General features: G+C 44.6%; 1 protein-coding gene across 1 annotated transcript; it reads left to right on the top strand.

Annotated features, from left to right (window-relative positions):
• The first annotated feature begins 542 nt into the window (after nucleotides 1-542).
• Nucleotides 543-14,656, top strand: LMOD3 (leiomodin 3). The gene is made up of 3 exons (XM_062200198.1): nucleotides 543-833; nucleotides 4,046-5,398; nucleotides 14,630-14,656. The coding sequence occupies exons 1-3, from the start codon at nucleotides 543-545 to the stop codon at nucleotides 14,654-14,656; spliced, it is 1,671 nt and encodes a 556-aa protein (XP_062056182.1).
• The last annotated feature ends 680 nt before the right edge of the window (nucleotides 14,657-15,336 follow it).

The following is a 15,336-nucleotide window of genomic DNA, read 5'->3' as shown; positions in this document are numbered from 1 at the left end:
AGTGCAGGGGCTAGATTGCCGCCTTCAAGTGGATTTTTCTACAGCAGAGAACTCAGGTCGGTGACTGGATCTCCCTTCTCAAGGGCTGTAAGTTGTTGTTTCCATGCAAAGCAGCGGCTCCCCTGGAGTGCATAGGTATGGCCGGGGTGAGGGGTGTGTGGCTATGTGAGAACGCACGGCTGGGGAACTAATTTTACTTTCTGGAGACCTGTTACTCACTGGCAAACACCAGCAGCTGGACTGAAATGTCAGACGGATTTGCACAGCTGACTCAAGTTGCCGAAAAGAGAGCAGCATAGTAGTTCCATAAATCGACCCCCATCCAGCCAAACCCTGCTTAATATAGATCCGGCCCCAGCTCAGCCCTACTCACTCCTAGCCGCTTAGCAAACACCACTGAACTTCTTGGGAAAAAGATAGCTCCAGGGTGGGTTGACCCGGGGCCTTTGCTGTCTGCTGGACTTCGCTGCGGTGCTTGCTTGCTGCTGTTTGGTGAACGTCACCTCTGATTATTTCTTTTCTCATCATAGAGAGACAGAAGCATGTCAGAAGCCAGCAGGAATTCCGACGAGGAGCTCCTTGATGGGGAGATCGATGAAGATGCCATCTTGGCCAACCTGTCCCCTGAAGAGCTGAAAGAACTGCAGTCGGAAATGGAGGTCATGGCCCCGGACCCCCACCTGCCCGCGGGAGTGATTCAGAAAGACCAGACGGACAAGCCCCCGACGGGAAGCTTCGACCATAAATCACTTGTTGATTACATGTATTGGCAGAAGGCATCCAGGCGCATGCTGGAAGAGGAGCGCGTTCCTGTCACCTTCGTGCAGTCAGAGGTAACCAGGGATTTGCTGTGCGGCAGAGACATGGCTGCTGGGGGCCTGGGCCCGCAGGTGGGGGCCTTGTGACTGTGATGTCTCCTGGCCCCAGGGTCTTGCCACTCCTGTGCTAAGTGATTGCATTCAGTCCCGCGCCACGCTGGAATTTTCTGAAACACTGACATGGTACAGCTGTGAAGGGAAAGTTGGTCACTTCTTGCAAGTGTCTTTTTAAAAAAAAATTTTTTAAAGATGACTTCAGGGTTTGTTGGAAAGGAAGACCTTTATTTTATAGATATGCTACTTACTGATTTGAATCAAAACCCAAAAGCCGTTGTCCTTAATGATTTTGCTTGTTTGTTTTTTGGTGGGTTTTTTGTTTTCTTTTGTTTCTTATAGGTGCCTTTGAGAGGCTGATGGATGCTCTGTGTCCTTTCTCTCTGGCACATCCATAATAGTGGTATTTCAATACAATATCAAAGATTTCATACTTCTGCTAGAGTCTAGCCATGCACTCAGCAATTATATCAGCTCAAAGAACCAAAAATGTCTAATATTCCTACTCAGTATTGGGTCTCATTGATGACATTTAGAAATTGATAGCTATTAAATTGCTTTAAAGATCTTTCTTGAATTTTTTAGAATCTAAAATTATTCTTGACATTGATTCTATTAGCACTTTTTTTTCCCGTGTTCCACTTAAAAATGACTTAGCAAAAGAATCTGGAGAACCCCCAGGTAATAAAGTGTCTTTCAGTTTTGCATGATGACAGCGATAAATCTTGTCACATTATTGTCACAGGGCCTTTGTTTAAGGAAATCTGTAAACCGGTTTGCTTCACCGTCAGCAGTTTGAACATGCGCTGAGCTCAAGGAAGGAAATCGTTGCCTTGATCAGGGTGAAGTTTAAGGTACACTTTGAGGAGAGTTTACCGTCAAAAGGCAATGGTAGGCCAGTGCCGCTGCTCACTAGGCTAATCCTTCCCCTGCGGCGCCAGCACTCTGGGTTCCAGTCCCGGTCGGGGCGCTGGATTCTATCCCAGTTGCCCCTCTTCCAGTCCAGCTCTCTGCTGTGGCCCGGGAAGGCAGTGGAGGATGGCCCAAGTGCTTGGGACCTGCACCCGCATGGGAGACCAGGAGGAAGCACCTGGCTCCTGGCTTCAAATCAGCACAGCGTGCTGGCTGCAACGCACCAGCCGTAGCGGCCACTTGGGGGGTGAACCAACGGAAAAAAGAAAACCTTTCTCTCTCTCTCACTGTCTAACTCTGCCTGTATTTAAAAAAAAAAAAAAAAAAAAAAGGCAATGGTATATGAAAGGCAGTCGTAGAAGGAAAAATGAGTACTTTTTTCCCCCTTCCTTTGGTGTAAGCAGCTTGATGGTTGGCTCCCCCTTCTGGGACGGATGAGAAATGCAGTGGTGCAGGCTTTAGATGGTGAACGTGACTGTGTTGTCTTTTCCAGCCCGCATCCTGAGCATGAAGATGAGATTTTTGCTCAGAGGAAGCTGAGTCTAAAACTGCTATGCCGCCTTTCAAAATGACACCTGTGAGGTGCACATTGGTATAGAAAAGCATAATCATTGATGTTCAAGGATCTAATAAAAATGATTGACAAGGGACTGCTATTTTCTTTCCCCGAATGAACAAATTATTACAAAATCTTTGCATAATCCACTTCCATTTTACACCTGGCTCTGCCTCCCCTTTGGCCAAGCTGGACTAGTGACCCTGTTCCTGGAGTAGCCAGCATAGTTTTTGCAGAAGTGAGGAAACAGAAGCAAAATAATTTAAAAAAATTTTTTTAAATCTTTAAAGTCCATGGAAAATGCATATTATGAAAACTATGCATGGACTTTAACTTTTTTGCTCTAAGACTTTTGATTTTTCTGTAAAATTTTTGAAGGTCACTTCAATAGTTTAAAGTACCACCTTACTCTCATTTTCTCCACATTATCTTAGGTTCTCAGGGAAATTTGATGCTCCTGTTATCCTAGATTAGCAGATATTTCAGAAATGTAAAAGTTAGGGCAATAGGGAAGTGATCAAGCCCCAGGGCCGAGTACAAAGATGCCTCTTGAGCTACATGTGATACAAAAATGTCAGTGTATTGATAAACTCCACAAATACAATTTTCAAAACATTTTTCACTGCTTCTGAACACCAATAAAAAATACAGAATCTAAAAAATTCATTTTGATTTATGGGATGAGATAAATATAGCTAAAATGTGTTTAAAAATTTTTTTAAAATCTTAATTAATTTTACAAAGATTTATTTTACTTATTAGAAAGACTTAGTTACAGAGAGGTGGAGGGAGTGAGGGAGGGAGGAAGGAAGGAAGAGAGAGAGAGAGAGGTCTTCAATCGGCTGATTCACTCCCCAAATGGCCACAACGGCTAGAGCTGGGCAGATCCGAAGCCAGGAGCTTCTTCTAGGTCTCCCATGTGGATACAGGGACCCAAGCACTTGGGCCATCCTCCACTGCTTTCCCAGGCACTTATAGCAGGCAGCTGAATAGGAAGTGGAGCAGCTGAGACTCAAACTGGCACCCATATGGGATGCTGGCACTGCAGGTCAGTACTTTAACCCACTGTGCCACAGCACTGGCACCATGGATTTATTTATTTTATTGGAAAGGCAGAGTGACAGTGTGGGGTAGGGGGGACACCGAGATAGAGATGATAATTTTTCATAGTCCCCAGATGCCAATAATCACTGGGACTGGGTCAGGCCGAAGCCAAGAGTCAGGAACTTCATCCTCATCTGCCATGTGGGTGGCAGGAACTCAAGTACTTGGGCCATCTTAGCATCTGCCACTTGCCCAGGTACCTTAGCAGGGAGCTGGATCAGCAGGGGAGTAGCTGGGACTCGAACCAGAACTACTATATGGGATGTGAGCATTGCAATCAGCAGCTTAACACACTGTATCATAATGCCAACCCCACGTGTCTTTATTTTTGTTGTATTTGTTTATCAACTGACATGTATAGCTAAAAAAAAAACTTGGCAAACATTCCAACATATTCTTCCTTATACCTATGTAAACCTTTGTATGTTGTGTTTGTATACATATATACATATGCACACTTATTCACAAATAGAATATTACAATACATTTAGTTTATTGGCTTGCTTTTTTTAGTTAATAATAAAAATGTTTACCTCTGGTACATACTGCAGTATTCCTACACACTGCCATGTGTTCTAACCCTGATCAACCTCTCTTGTAGGAAAACACTCAAGAACCACATGAAGAAATAAGCAAAAATAATAAAAATCTGTCCCAAATTTTAAAGGAAAAGCTCAATAGTGAAATAGTAGCAAATAAGAGAGACTCAAAAGGCAGTAGTAACGTCCAGGAGACAGATAATGATGATGAGGAAGAGGAAGATGATGCAGGTGATGACAGCAATGAAGGAGATGGTGGTGCAGAGAGTGATGAAAATACACAAAGAGAAGATGAAAGCAAAGTAAAGGCGCCAAGCGAAAATTGTCAACCAGTAGCCTCTACCACATCGGAAGATCAGAGGAACGGACCGGAGCCCCAGGAGAAGAGTGAGAAAAAAATATCCAAACTGGACCCTAAGAAGCTAACTCTAGACACCAGCTTTTTGAAGGTAAGCGCAAGACCTTCAGGAAACCAGACAGACCTGGATGGGAGCTTGCGGCGAGTTAGGCAAAACGATCCTGACATGAAGGAGCTCAACCTGAACAACATTGAGAACATCCCCAAAGAAATGTTACTGGACTTTGTCAATGCAATGAAGAAAAACAAGCACATCAAAACCTTCAGTTTAGCCAACGTGGGAGCAGACGAGAACGTAGCGTTTGCCTTGGCTAACATGTTGCGGGAAAACAGGAGCATCACCACTCTGAACATCGAGTCCAACTTCATCACAGGGAAGGGCATCGTGGCCATCATGAGGTGTCTCCAGTTTAATGAGACGCTGACCGAGCTTCGGTTTCACAATCAGAGGCACATGCTGGGCCACCACGCAGAGATGGAGATATCCAGGCTTTTGAAGGCCAACAACACTCTCCTGAAGATGGGCTACCATTTTGAGCTCCCAGGTCCCAGGATGGTGGTCACGAATCTGCTCACCAGGAATCAGGATAAGCAAAGGCAAAAGAGACAAGAAGAGCAAAAACAGCAGCAGCTCAAGGAGCAGAGGAAGTTGATCGCCATGTTGGAGAATGGGTTGGGGCTGCCCCCTGGGATGTGGGAGATGTTGGGAGGACCAATGCCAGACCCCAGAATGCAGGAGTTCCTCCAGCCTCCTTCTCAGCCTCCCAACGCCCAAGCAGTCCCATTCAGCCGGAGGAATGAAACCATGAAAAAGCCATCACCGCCTCCACAGTACAAGACAGACCCTGACTCCTTCCGGGTGGTCAAGCTAAAGAGAATCCAGCGCAAGTCTCGGATGCCAGAAGCCCGAGAAGCTCCTGAGAAAACCAACCTCAAAGATGTGATCAAAACACTCAAACCAGTGCCACGAAACAGGCCTCCCCCGCTCGTGGAAATCACTCCCAGAGATCAGCTCTTGAACGACATTCGCCACAGCAACATCGCCTATCTTAAACCTGTAAGTAGGAGGAGGGAGCAGAGGTGAACAAGAGCCGTGGTAAACATATCCCAGTTCATTTTAACACAAGGAGGAGCTCTCCCATTGTGACTAAGCGGGAGATGCCAGTTAGCATTCCCAGTAAATGTACATTACTGGTTACCCCTAAGGATATACACATAGATGACCTTGATAACAATACTAACAGCTAACGTTTAGTGAGCGCTTACTATAGGCCACAGTCATCCTGTGATTTAATTCCTATAGCCATCTTAAGGTAGGTATTGCTATTCTCGTTGTCATCTAAGAAGAAAAAAGGCTTAAAAAAGTTAGTAACACATCTAGGAGCCAGCTAAGACGTGGTAGAGCTGACGCTGAAACTCGGTCCTGTGTCCAAGGTCAAGCTTTTATTTGTCTCACACTATTCTCAACCCTCCAAGTGCATACGCAACACCATCAGAGAGCCCTAGGAACTTGCTGGGAGGAATAAATAAGAGTGAGTCTAATTTAGGGCAGTGAATTAATGCTTAAAAAAAAATTTTTTTTGATAGACCAAGAATGCAAGTGTGCTTGCATTTATATCCTACACTTTTTAGGTGGGCAGATGAATGGTAAACTTGAGGTTTGCATCTCTATGAAGTCATAGAGTTTCAAAAGGTTTCCGTTCCAATACTGACTCCATTGGCTATTACTGCTAATAAGAGAAAAGTACTCTTCCTGGTGGGTTAGTTTGCAGAAATGGATGTGTTTTGCTTATGATGGCATTTATGGAGGCTAAAAGATGGGCCTTCAAACACCAAAGGGGAGTATAATTAACTGTATTATTTTAAAATTGTGTGTGCAATTCAGCCAAGGATAACCTTAGACAGGTTAGTCAATATGAGATTCACAATTTTCACAAGACGTATTAAAAAAAGTTTCCATGTGAATTTTTTTTGCCTTAAAGAATTTTATGTTCTAAAATAAGCTAATCATTATTTACACATAGATGCAGGCACTTCAGAAACGCTTTTGGAAAACAGAATTTAAAGAAAAGTTTATTTGGCTGTAAAATTTTTGAAATTCATATATATAAGAGGGTCTTCAAAAAGTTCATGGAGAATACTTTCAGGTTATGAAAACACTACATGGATTTACAACATTTTTGTCATGCAGATAAACTTTTAATTGCATTTTTCCATGAACTTTTTCACACGTGTATGTGTCCCAGCTCCTAGTAATGCAAAATTATCAGTATTTCCACTGTTGGGCAATCAAAGATGACTTTGACCTATGATTTAGAGGAGCTCTGATTCTTCTGAGGAAGGAGTCAGGGTGAAAACACTGGAGGTCACATGAGGGCAGGCGAGGATTCTTTGCCTACTCTGTGGCACAGTCAAGACATTGCACACCTGCTCCTCCCTTGGCAGCTGGACCTCCAGAGTGGGTGAACGGGGGGAGTTTGAAAGAGCTCTGTCACTTCTTCCATAAGCAGTCTTCAACACAGAATATTCAAGCTGCCTTGAGGTGATACCTTCAGAAAATAAGAGTCTGAATAGAATAAGCAGTTTTTCTAAAAATGTGTGTTAAAGGTAGCACGCAAATTCAGAGTACAAGGTCAAGCATCATGAACCAGCTTCCTGACTTCTGGGGGTGTGTGCTGAGTGGACCCAGTTTCCTGAGTCTGCCCATTTGTTCATTCATTCCTGCAGCAAATGTGTTTGGGGCCATCGCTGAGTAAGTTGAGTACAGTGATGGCCACACAGAACTTAAATTGTGGGTTTAACAGTTTCAGGTCAAGATTCTTGGCCTTTTATTCAACAGAGAGTACTTCAGCTTTAGGTCCACATCTTAGAGCAAAATATACTACAGTAAATTCATGCTGAGAAGTACAATAACACCCCCGCTAAGTACTATGTGTTTCCTGTTTTAATCAGTTCTAAAATGCTATCAATTTTCAGTGGGTTGGTTGGTTGGTTGGTTGGTTTTCATAAGAAAAACGTGCTGCAGGGTGAATGCTGCTGTGCTCTCTGAATGGCAGTCTTGGGTGCTGGCCTCTGCTTCAAACTGGCTTTCCTCGATAGGATCTCTCCTGCTTCCATTTGCCATAGGCATGGTTTTGTAGGCATCTCAACTACAAAAGGTCACCCAGCTTCATATGTTGGGTTCTGTAAAGTGCGCCTCAAGAAAAATAAGAAAGAGCATTGTTCCCCTGGGGAAAAGTGCTTCACTAATACTGATTCACGCCTGCTGCTGTTTCTGCGTACACAGTACAGTTCTGCTTTAAAGCCACATTGTATGTGTAATCTGTTAAGAGACATTTTAATTTTTAAAGTCTTCTTATTTTGAAATTGGTATACTCTTATGGATGTTCCAAAGTAGTACAAAGAATTCTTAAAAAAAAAAAACAGAGCAGGTGCTGTAGTGCTGTGGGGGTAAGCTGTTGTTGGCAATGCCAGCATGCCATATCTGAGTGCTGGTTCAAGTCCCAGCTGCTCCAATTCCAATCCATCTTCCTGCTGATGTGCCTTGGAAGGCAGTGGAAGATAGTGTAAGTACTTGTGCCCCTGCCACCCATGTGGAAGACCAAGATGGAATTGCTGGCTCCTGGCATGAGCCTGGACCAGCCCTGGCCATTGTGACCATTTGGGAAGTGAATCAGTAGATGGAAGAGTTTATCACCCTCAATCCCTCTCCTAACCCCTTCCCCTCTCTGTTGGTCAGCTTTTCAAAAAAAAAATTTTTTTTAAAGTAACAGGACCTGCATTGTGGCTTAGCAAGTAAAGCTGGCGCCTATGATACCAGCATCCCAGGTGGGCGCCTGTTCCAGTCCTGGCTGTTCCACTTCCCATCCAACTGTCTGAATATGTGCCTGGGAAAGTAGCAGAAAATGGCCCAAGTCCTTGAGCCCCTGTGCCTGTGTGGCTCCTCAATTTGGCCTGGCCCAGCCCTTGCCATTACAGCCATTTGGGGAGTGAACTAGTGAATGGAAGCTCAATCTCAATCTCTCTCTCTCTGCCTTTTTTTTTTTTTTTTTTTAAGATTTTATTGATTTATTTGAAAGGCAGAGTTAGAGGCAGAAAGAAATCCTCCATCCACTGGTTCATTCCCCAAATGGCCGCAACGGCCAGAGCTGGGCCAATCTGAAGCCAGGAGCTTCCTCTAGGTTCCCCACATGGGTGCAGGGGCCCAAGGACTTGGGCCATCTTCCACTGCTTTCCCAGGTGATAGCAGAGAGCTGGATCGAAAGTGGAGCAGCCAGGGCTCCAACCAGTGCCCATATAGAATGCTGGTACTGCATACTGGAGCTTTAATCCACTGTGCCACAGTGTTAATCCCCTTACTATGCCTTTCAAATAATAATAAAAAAACCTTTAAATATATAACAGCCTTGCATAACAAAAAATATTTGTGTATTTGAAAGGCACAGTGATCTTCCATCCACTGTGATCCAAATGATCGCAAAAGCCAGGGCTATGTTAGGTCAAAGCCAGGAATCCAGAATTATGTCCAAGTCTCTCATGTAGGAGACAGGGATCCAAGTACTGGGACCATCTTCTACTGCAGGTATAGGAAGGCTGAATTGGAAGTGGAGCAGCCAGGATGGGTTGTGGACACAGATTTTTTGTTTTATTTTAAAGGTTTGTTTATTTTGTGTGAAGGTTAGTGTTAGAAAGGGAGAGATGGGGGTCAGTGCTGTGGTGTAGTGGGTAAAGCCACCATCTGCAGTGTCGGCATCCCATATGAGCACCGGTTCAAGTTCCAGCTGCTCCATTTCTGATCCTGCTCTTTGCTATGGCCTGGGAAAGCAGTAGAAGATGGCCCAAGTCCTTGGGCCCCTGCATCTGTGTGGGAGACCTGGAAGAAGCTGCTGGCTCCTGGCTTTGGATTGGTGCAGCTCCAGCCATTGTGGCCATCTGGGGAGTGAACCAGCGGATGGAAGACCTCTCCCTCCCTCCCTCCCTCCCTCCCTCCCTCCCTCTCTCCCTCTCTCCCTCCCTCCCTCTCTCCCTCCCTCTCTCCCCCCTTCTCCTTGTCTCTGTGTGTAACTCTTTCAAGTAAATAAATAAATCTTTAAAAAAGTAAAAAAAGAGAGAAGGAGAGATCTTCTATCTGCTGGTTCACTCCCCAAATGACTGCAGCAACCAGCCAGAGCTGGACAGGTCCAAAGCCAGGAACTTCTTTGGGTCTCCCATGTGGGTGCAGGGACCCAAACACTTGAGCTGTCTTCCACTGCTTTCCCATGCACATTAGAAAGGAGCTCCATGGGAAGTGGAGTAGCCAGGACTTGAACTGGTGTCCATATGGGATGCCAGCTCCGATCTTTGGCAGTACCCTCTCAGACTAGTACACATTTGTTGATTTTCTTCACAACTTCTTCATCAGATTCCTCTTCATCATCTTCCTTCGTGTTAGATGTCTGTTCATCCCACTTTATCCAATGTAGCATAAGACACTTAAATTTCTTCTGGGCCTTGGGGCCCCCAAAAGAGGTGTTTGAAGCAGCAGTTTAACCTGCTATGTCACAATGCCTTCCCCATGTACACTACTCATTATGTTTCACTGAGATTGCATTTCATTCTTCAGAATATATTTTGAGTGGCACAACAACAGAGCACATAACTCAGTGGAGGTGATAAGACTATGAATAACTATGATGTGTTCATTGTTGCACTTGCAACCAGCTGTTAGAAGACACCATTTAAGATGCATTCTGGTTTCAGAGCTGTAGAAACATAAAATGTGCATCTTTGACTCAGTGAAATACTGGAAACACCATAAGCAGTGATGTTACAAAATTCCAGCAGAAACCGATGTTTTTGGCCAAATGACACATGACAACGTTCACTTTACAAAGAAGAAGTGAAAAGTTTTTAAGAGTTTCAGGAAGAGATGTCCACCAAATTCTTAGATTTTCACATGTGAGGGTAAACTGAAACCACAGTTTTGAAATCTTGAATTTGTTTATTTTTTGGATATTCTGAACTAGAATGATGACTTTTCAAAAGCATGCTTAGAAATTATTCTTAGAAAACTTTAAAAAATAGTATTTTCCTCATAATTCTTCAGAATAAATGTAGACATATTTTGTAGAGCACATTTCAGTTTATATCAAATATTTTTTAATATTTATTTTAATGCTTATTTTCTCCCTACTCCATGCTTCTGACAGCATACTTAGGGGTGCCAGTTTGGGTCTTGGTTGCTCCACTTCTGATCCAGCTCCCTGCTAGTAACTTGGGAAAAGCAGAGGAAGATGACCCAAGTGATTGGGCTCTTGCCACCCACATGGGAGACCCAGCTGAGGGTCCTGGCTTAGTCCTGGCCATTATAAACTTATGGGGAATGAACCAGTGGATAGAAGATCTCTGTCTCTCCCTCTCTGTAACTGGGATTTTAAAATACATTTTTTACAAAAAAAATTCAGATCCTCAATTGCAAAAAGAAACAATCATGTAGAGGGCTAAACAGATATGACTGAGCCTACCACCAATTTCATTAGATGGGTCTTCAGTGGGGCCTGATAATTTGCCTTGCTGAACAATACCCAGGTGAGGCTGATGTTGCTTATTTGGGTATCACATTTTAATTAACGCTGGTTCTGGCAGCCATAGCAAACCACATCTGTTTTTTTCCCATCTCCACACCACCCTCTGCCTCAAATGACCTTCCCTCTTTCTCTTGAAATCTGGTTTCCAAAGCTTGGCTGCTGTGCTACTACTTGAAACATCAGGAGGACTTCCAGTCTATTTGCATTGCCCTCTACCCATACTTGTTCCATAGCCCCTCCCATAGCCTTCTTCAGGTTGACAGCCTTAGTGGACTCCTAGTAGATTCTGAGTTCGTCATGGCAGGTCTTCCTCATCTTTACCTTAGACACCCTTGAGGTGCTGGCCTGGGGGAGGAACTCCATACAACTTTGCTGGATTAAATCCTCCAAATGCACCCAGTCTCCCCATCCTGCCCAACTCCCGGTCTCTGAGTGTAGACATGGATGTGCATGGTGGAGTGTGTACCACACACCCTTGAACTAGTGAAGGGGAAGGGAATTCCCTGACAATAACACAAGTTGATTCTCTCCTGTTTGTAAGTTGAATTTTTTTAAAGATTTATTTTATTTATTTGAAAGAGTTTTACAGAGGAGAGGCAGAGAGAGAAGTCTTCCATCCGATGGTTCACTCCCCAATTGGCCGCAACAGCCAGAACTGTGCTGATCTGAAGCCAGGAGCCAGGAGCTTCTTCCAGGTCTCCCACGCGGGAGCAGGGGCCCAAGGACTTGGGCCATCTTCTACTGCTTTCCTAAGCCATAGCAGAGAGCTGGATTGGAAGAGGAACAGCCAGGACTAGAACAGCCGTCCATATAGGATGCTGGCGCTTCAGGCCAGGGCATTAACCCACTGTGCCACAGCGTCGGCCCCAGTTGGATGCTTTTATAACCTCAAATCTAGTTGTCTTTTCTTTATGGCTTAGTTTTCTCAGAAGTGGCTTCTCTGAAGATTATTGGAATACGTGCCTACCCTATTTTGCAGCTTTCATAGTTTTAGTGTTTTTGTTTTCTAAGATTTATTTGGAAGGCAGAGTGACAGGAATAGACAGATGTTCCATCCATTAGTTCACTCCCCAGATTTCCCCAACAACCAGGAGTTAAGAGCTCCACCTGAGTCTTCTCCACAATGGCAGGGGCCCAAGTACTCCATCTTCTGCTTCTTCCTGGGCATGTCAGCAGGGAGCTGATCAGAAGCAGAGCAGCTGAGACTCGAACCGTCACTCCAGTATGGGATGCTGGCATCACAAGTGGAGGCTTAACCTGCTGTGCCACAATGCCAGCCCCTAGTTTCAGGTTTTCTAATCTGGTATTAAAAATGAATTAAAGGGTTAAATTTTAAGAGTAATAGGAAGCTGTTTGCTTTATCATTTTTCCAAGTAATTAATCAAGGGTCGTTTAGTGGTTCATTCTCTTTTCCCCAGGATCTGAACTGCCAGCTCGATTATATTTGAAACATGTCAACATGCTTTTAAAAGTACTTTGTTGTTTTTTTTTTTATGTTTATTTGAAAGGCAGTGATGAAGCGAGAGGGTTGAGGGGAGAGACAGAGCTCTTGCACCTGCTGGTTCACTTCTCAAATGATTGCAGTAGCCAGGGCTGGGCCAGACTGAAGCCAGGAGCCTAGAACTCCATCTGGGTATCCCACATAGATGGCAGGGACCCAAGTACTGTAGCCATCACCTGCTGCCTACCAGGGTGTGCATTAGCTGAAAGCTGGATCAGGAGTGGGGCTGGGATTCCAATCCAGGCCCTACCTGTGGGTATGGGCTTCCTGAGCAGCATCTTAATCACTTGTGTCAAACACTCACTCACGTATTTTGCTTTTGAAAATACTCTTTTGGAACTCTTCCATAAGTATATAAACATACTTGTGTATGGGGAATAACATTCTATAACATGCTTTTTTCCCTTTATGCCTTCATAGATATACTTTTTAAACTGTTGCTGCTTTACATTTATGTTATATACCTAGCATACTTTTTTAAAAGATTTATTTGAAAGGCAGGGTTAGAGGTAGAGGTAGAGAGATCTTCCATCCACTAGTTCTCTCCCCAAATGGACACAACTGCAGGAGCTAGGAACTACTTCTGAGTCTCCCATGTGGATGAAGGGGCTCAAGCACTTGGGCCATTCTCTGCTGCTTTCCCAAGCGCATTAGCAGGGAGCTGGATGGGAAGTGGAACAGCCAGGACACTAACCGGTGCCCATGTTGGAGGCCAGCGCTGCAGGCGAAGGCTTTACCTCTATGCCACAGCACCAGCACTGGCATGCTTTTTGTTCTTTGTTGTTTTTGAATATGTGTTTACTTATTTGAAAGGCAGAGTTATGGGAGTGGGGGGTGATTTTCATCTACTGGTTTACTTTCCAGAGGCCACAATGGATGGGACTGTGCCAGGCTGAAGCCAGGAGCCAGTGGCTTTATCTGGGTGTCCCATATGGGTGCAGGGGCCCAAGCACTTGGGCCATCTCCCACTGTTTTCCTAGGCACATTAGCAGGGAGCTAGATTGGAAGTGGAGCATGGGGATCTCAAACTGGTGTCCATATGTGAAGCCAGTGTCGCAGGTGGCAGCTTAACCCACTCTGGTACCTGTTCTTTGCTGTTAACTACCAGTCTTCTCTATAGATGAGCCCTACAAAGGTACATTCACACCCCTACCTCCTTGAAGTCTGGCACAGGGAAGGAGAAGGCCAGAAGCCTATGGGGTAGGGGTGAAGAGATGAGGCTTAGCTTGAGGGCTGGCCAAGGGTACAGCACATCAAAGGTCCTCTTTGGTGAGCAGGATGCTGGGAAATGTTCTTAGGCCAAGATCATGGGTAGAGAACTGGCTTCAAGAGGAGCCATGGCAGATGACAAAGATGGTTGACCACATTGACAGGTGAATGTGGGCAATGGAGGGAAAAACATTGCTGGTCATCATTATGCAAACTCTGAGTGTCCTCTGGACTTTTTCAGCATCCTGCAGCAGGTGCACACCTGCTGGATGAGTCACCCTCCTGAGATACATACCACTTGAAACTTCTTAAGAACTTATCTTCAAGCGGTTCCTATTGAAACAGAAGTAGGAAGTAGATTTTGCAGTCTTGGACTTATGTTGCTCTTTTGTATTTTTTTGTTGTTGTTGTTCTTTGTGGGGAGTTCTCCAAATATTTTACAGTTTACTGAGTATCAGATGAGTGTATGTCAAAGAGAAAAGATCAATTTCATATTGTGCTGTTTTTGTAGACCGATGTGATTCAAATCTGCTATTTCATTCGCTAGCCATGTGATATAAGGCAAAATATTGCCTTCTTTATTTCCCTCTGTACAAGATTATTATAGGACGTAATTAGATAGCGTTTCCAAAATAACCTAGGGGCAGCAGATGTTGTGGCACAGTGGGTTAAGGCGTCACTTGGAACACTCACGTCGCGTGTGGGAGTGCTAGTTGGAGTCCCTCATCCTTGGAAGATGGCCCAAGTACTTGTAGCCCTGCACCCACATGGGACAGCAGGATGGAGCTCCTGGCTTCAGACTAGCCCAGACTAGCCCTGGATGCTGCAGCTATTGGGGGAATGAACCCCTCAAGTGGTGGCTGTGGTTATTATTATCTGGGAGGTTTTCTGGCCAGACTTCTAAGTTCATCCTGCATCCTTTGAGACCAATACATCTTGGAATTTTTTGCTATAGAGCTCTTGAATTTCCAGGATTAACTTTCTCCCTTTTCTTCAAATGCTTCCATCACAGGTGCAGCTACCTAAGGAACTGGCATAAGCAGTGATGGAGTCAGCTGAAAGAACAAGAAATTGAAATAATGACTCTTGGATTAAGGCCTGGCGACTTCTGGACACAGGTGGCAGAACCAGGAACAAGGCTAATTAACATCTGATGGGGAGAGAATGCATTAGCCATGACCGAATAGGGGCTGAAGAGGAAGGGGGAAGGAGATAAAGTACTGATATTCAGGGCAACATTTTCTACTTCTAGTCAGTCTGAATGACTTAAGGAAAATGCGGTCATCCTTCTAGAACTAGAAGTTTAAGAAAATTACTTTGGTAATCATTCGCTTTACCATGACTTTCTTGTGGTTAATAACAATAAATGCAATGGAAGTGTTAACTCTTCTATTCTCTTTTCTTCTCTGTCTCCTGTGCTAGAATTGATCACTCCTTGTGATAAAGGGAACAAATCACGTCTCACACTATGGGAAAACGAAGGGTGGCTGGAGCTCCAGGCCCCTCTGATGCTTTGAAATTGTTCATTAGTTCTCCCCTGGACTAGCAGTGATTGCCAGGTCCCGACCCTGCCTGGCTTTTTCCTTCGGCAACTCCTCGGGTGTTCTGGGGCATTCTTCTGAATGGGTTGTCTGAGGAGCAGGACACTAGAGCTGGAGGAAAGGGAGAAAACGAAGTGAGAGCAGGAAAAGCAATGAGGAAAGTAAACCCTTCAGATAG

The sequence above is a fragment of the Lepus europaeus genome, chromosome 9 (genome assembly GCF_033115175.1).
Source record: "Lepus europaeus isolate LE1 chromosome 9, mLepTim1.pri, whole genome shotgun sequence".
NCBI lineage: Eukaryota > Metazoa > Chordata > Mammalia > Lagomorpha > Leporidae > Lepus > Lepus europaeus.
The sequence above is the reverse complement of the archived record's forward strand: the minus strand, read 5'-3'. Positions and strand labels throughout refer to the sequence as shown.

What these genes read in the sequence shown, in the direction of transcription:
- LMOD3 (XM_062200198.1), top strand. Translation starts at nt 543, where the DNA reads ATGTCAGAAGCCAGCAGGAATTCCGACGAGGAGCTCCTTGATGGGGAG. An exon ending in TCACCTTCGTGCAGTCAGAG is followed by an intron (nt 834 to 4,045) that starts GTAACCAGGGAT and finishes CCTCTCTTGTAG; the next exon opens with GAAAACACTCAAGAACCACA. An exon ending in ACATCGCCTATCTTAAACCT is followed by an intron (nt 5,399 to 14,629) that starts GTAAGTAGGAGG and finishes CTTCCATCACAG; the next exon opens with GTGCAGCTACCTAAGGAACT.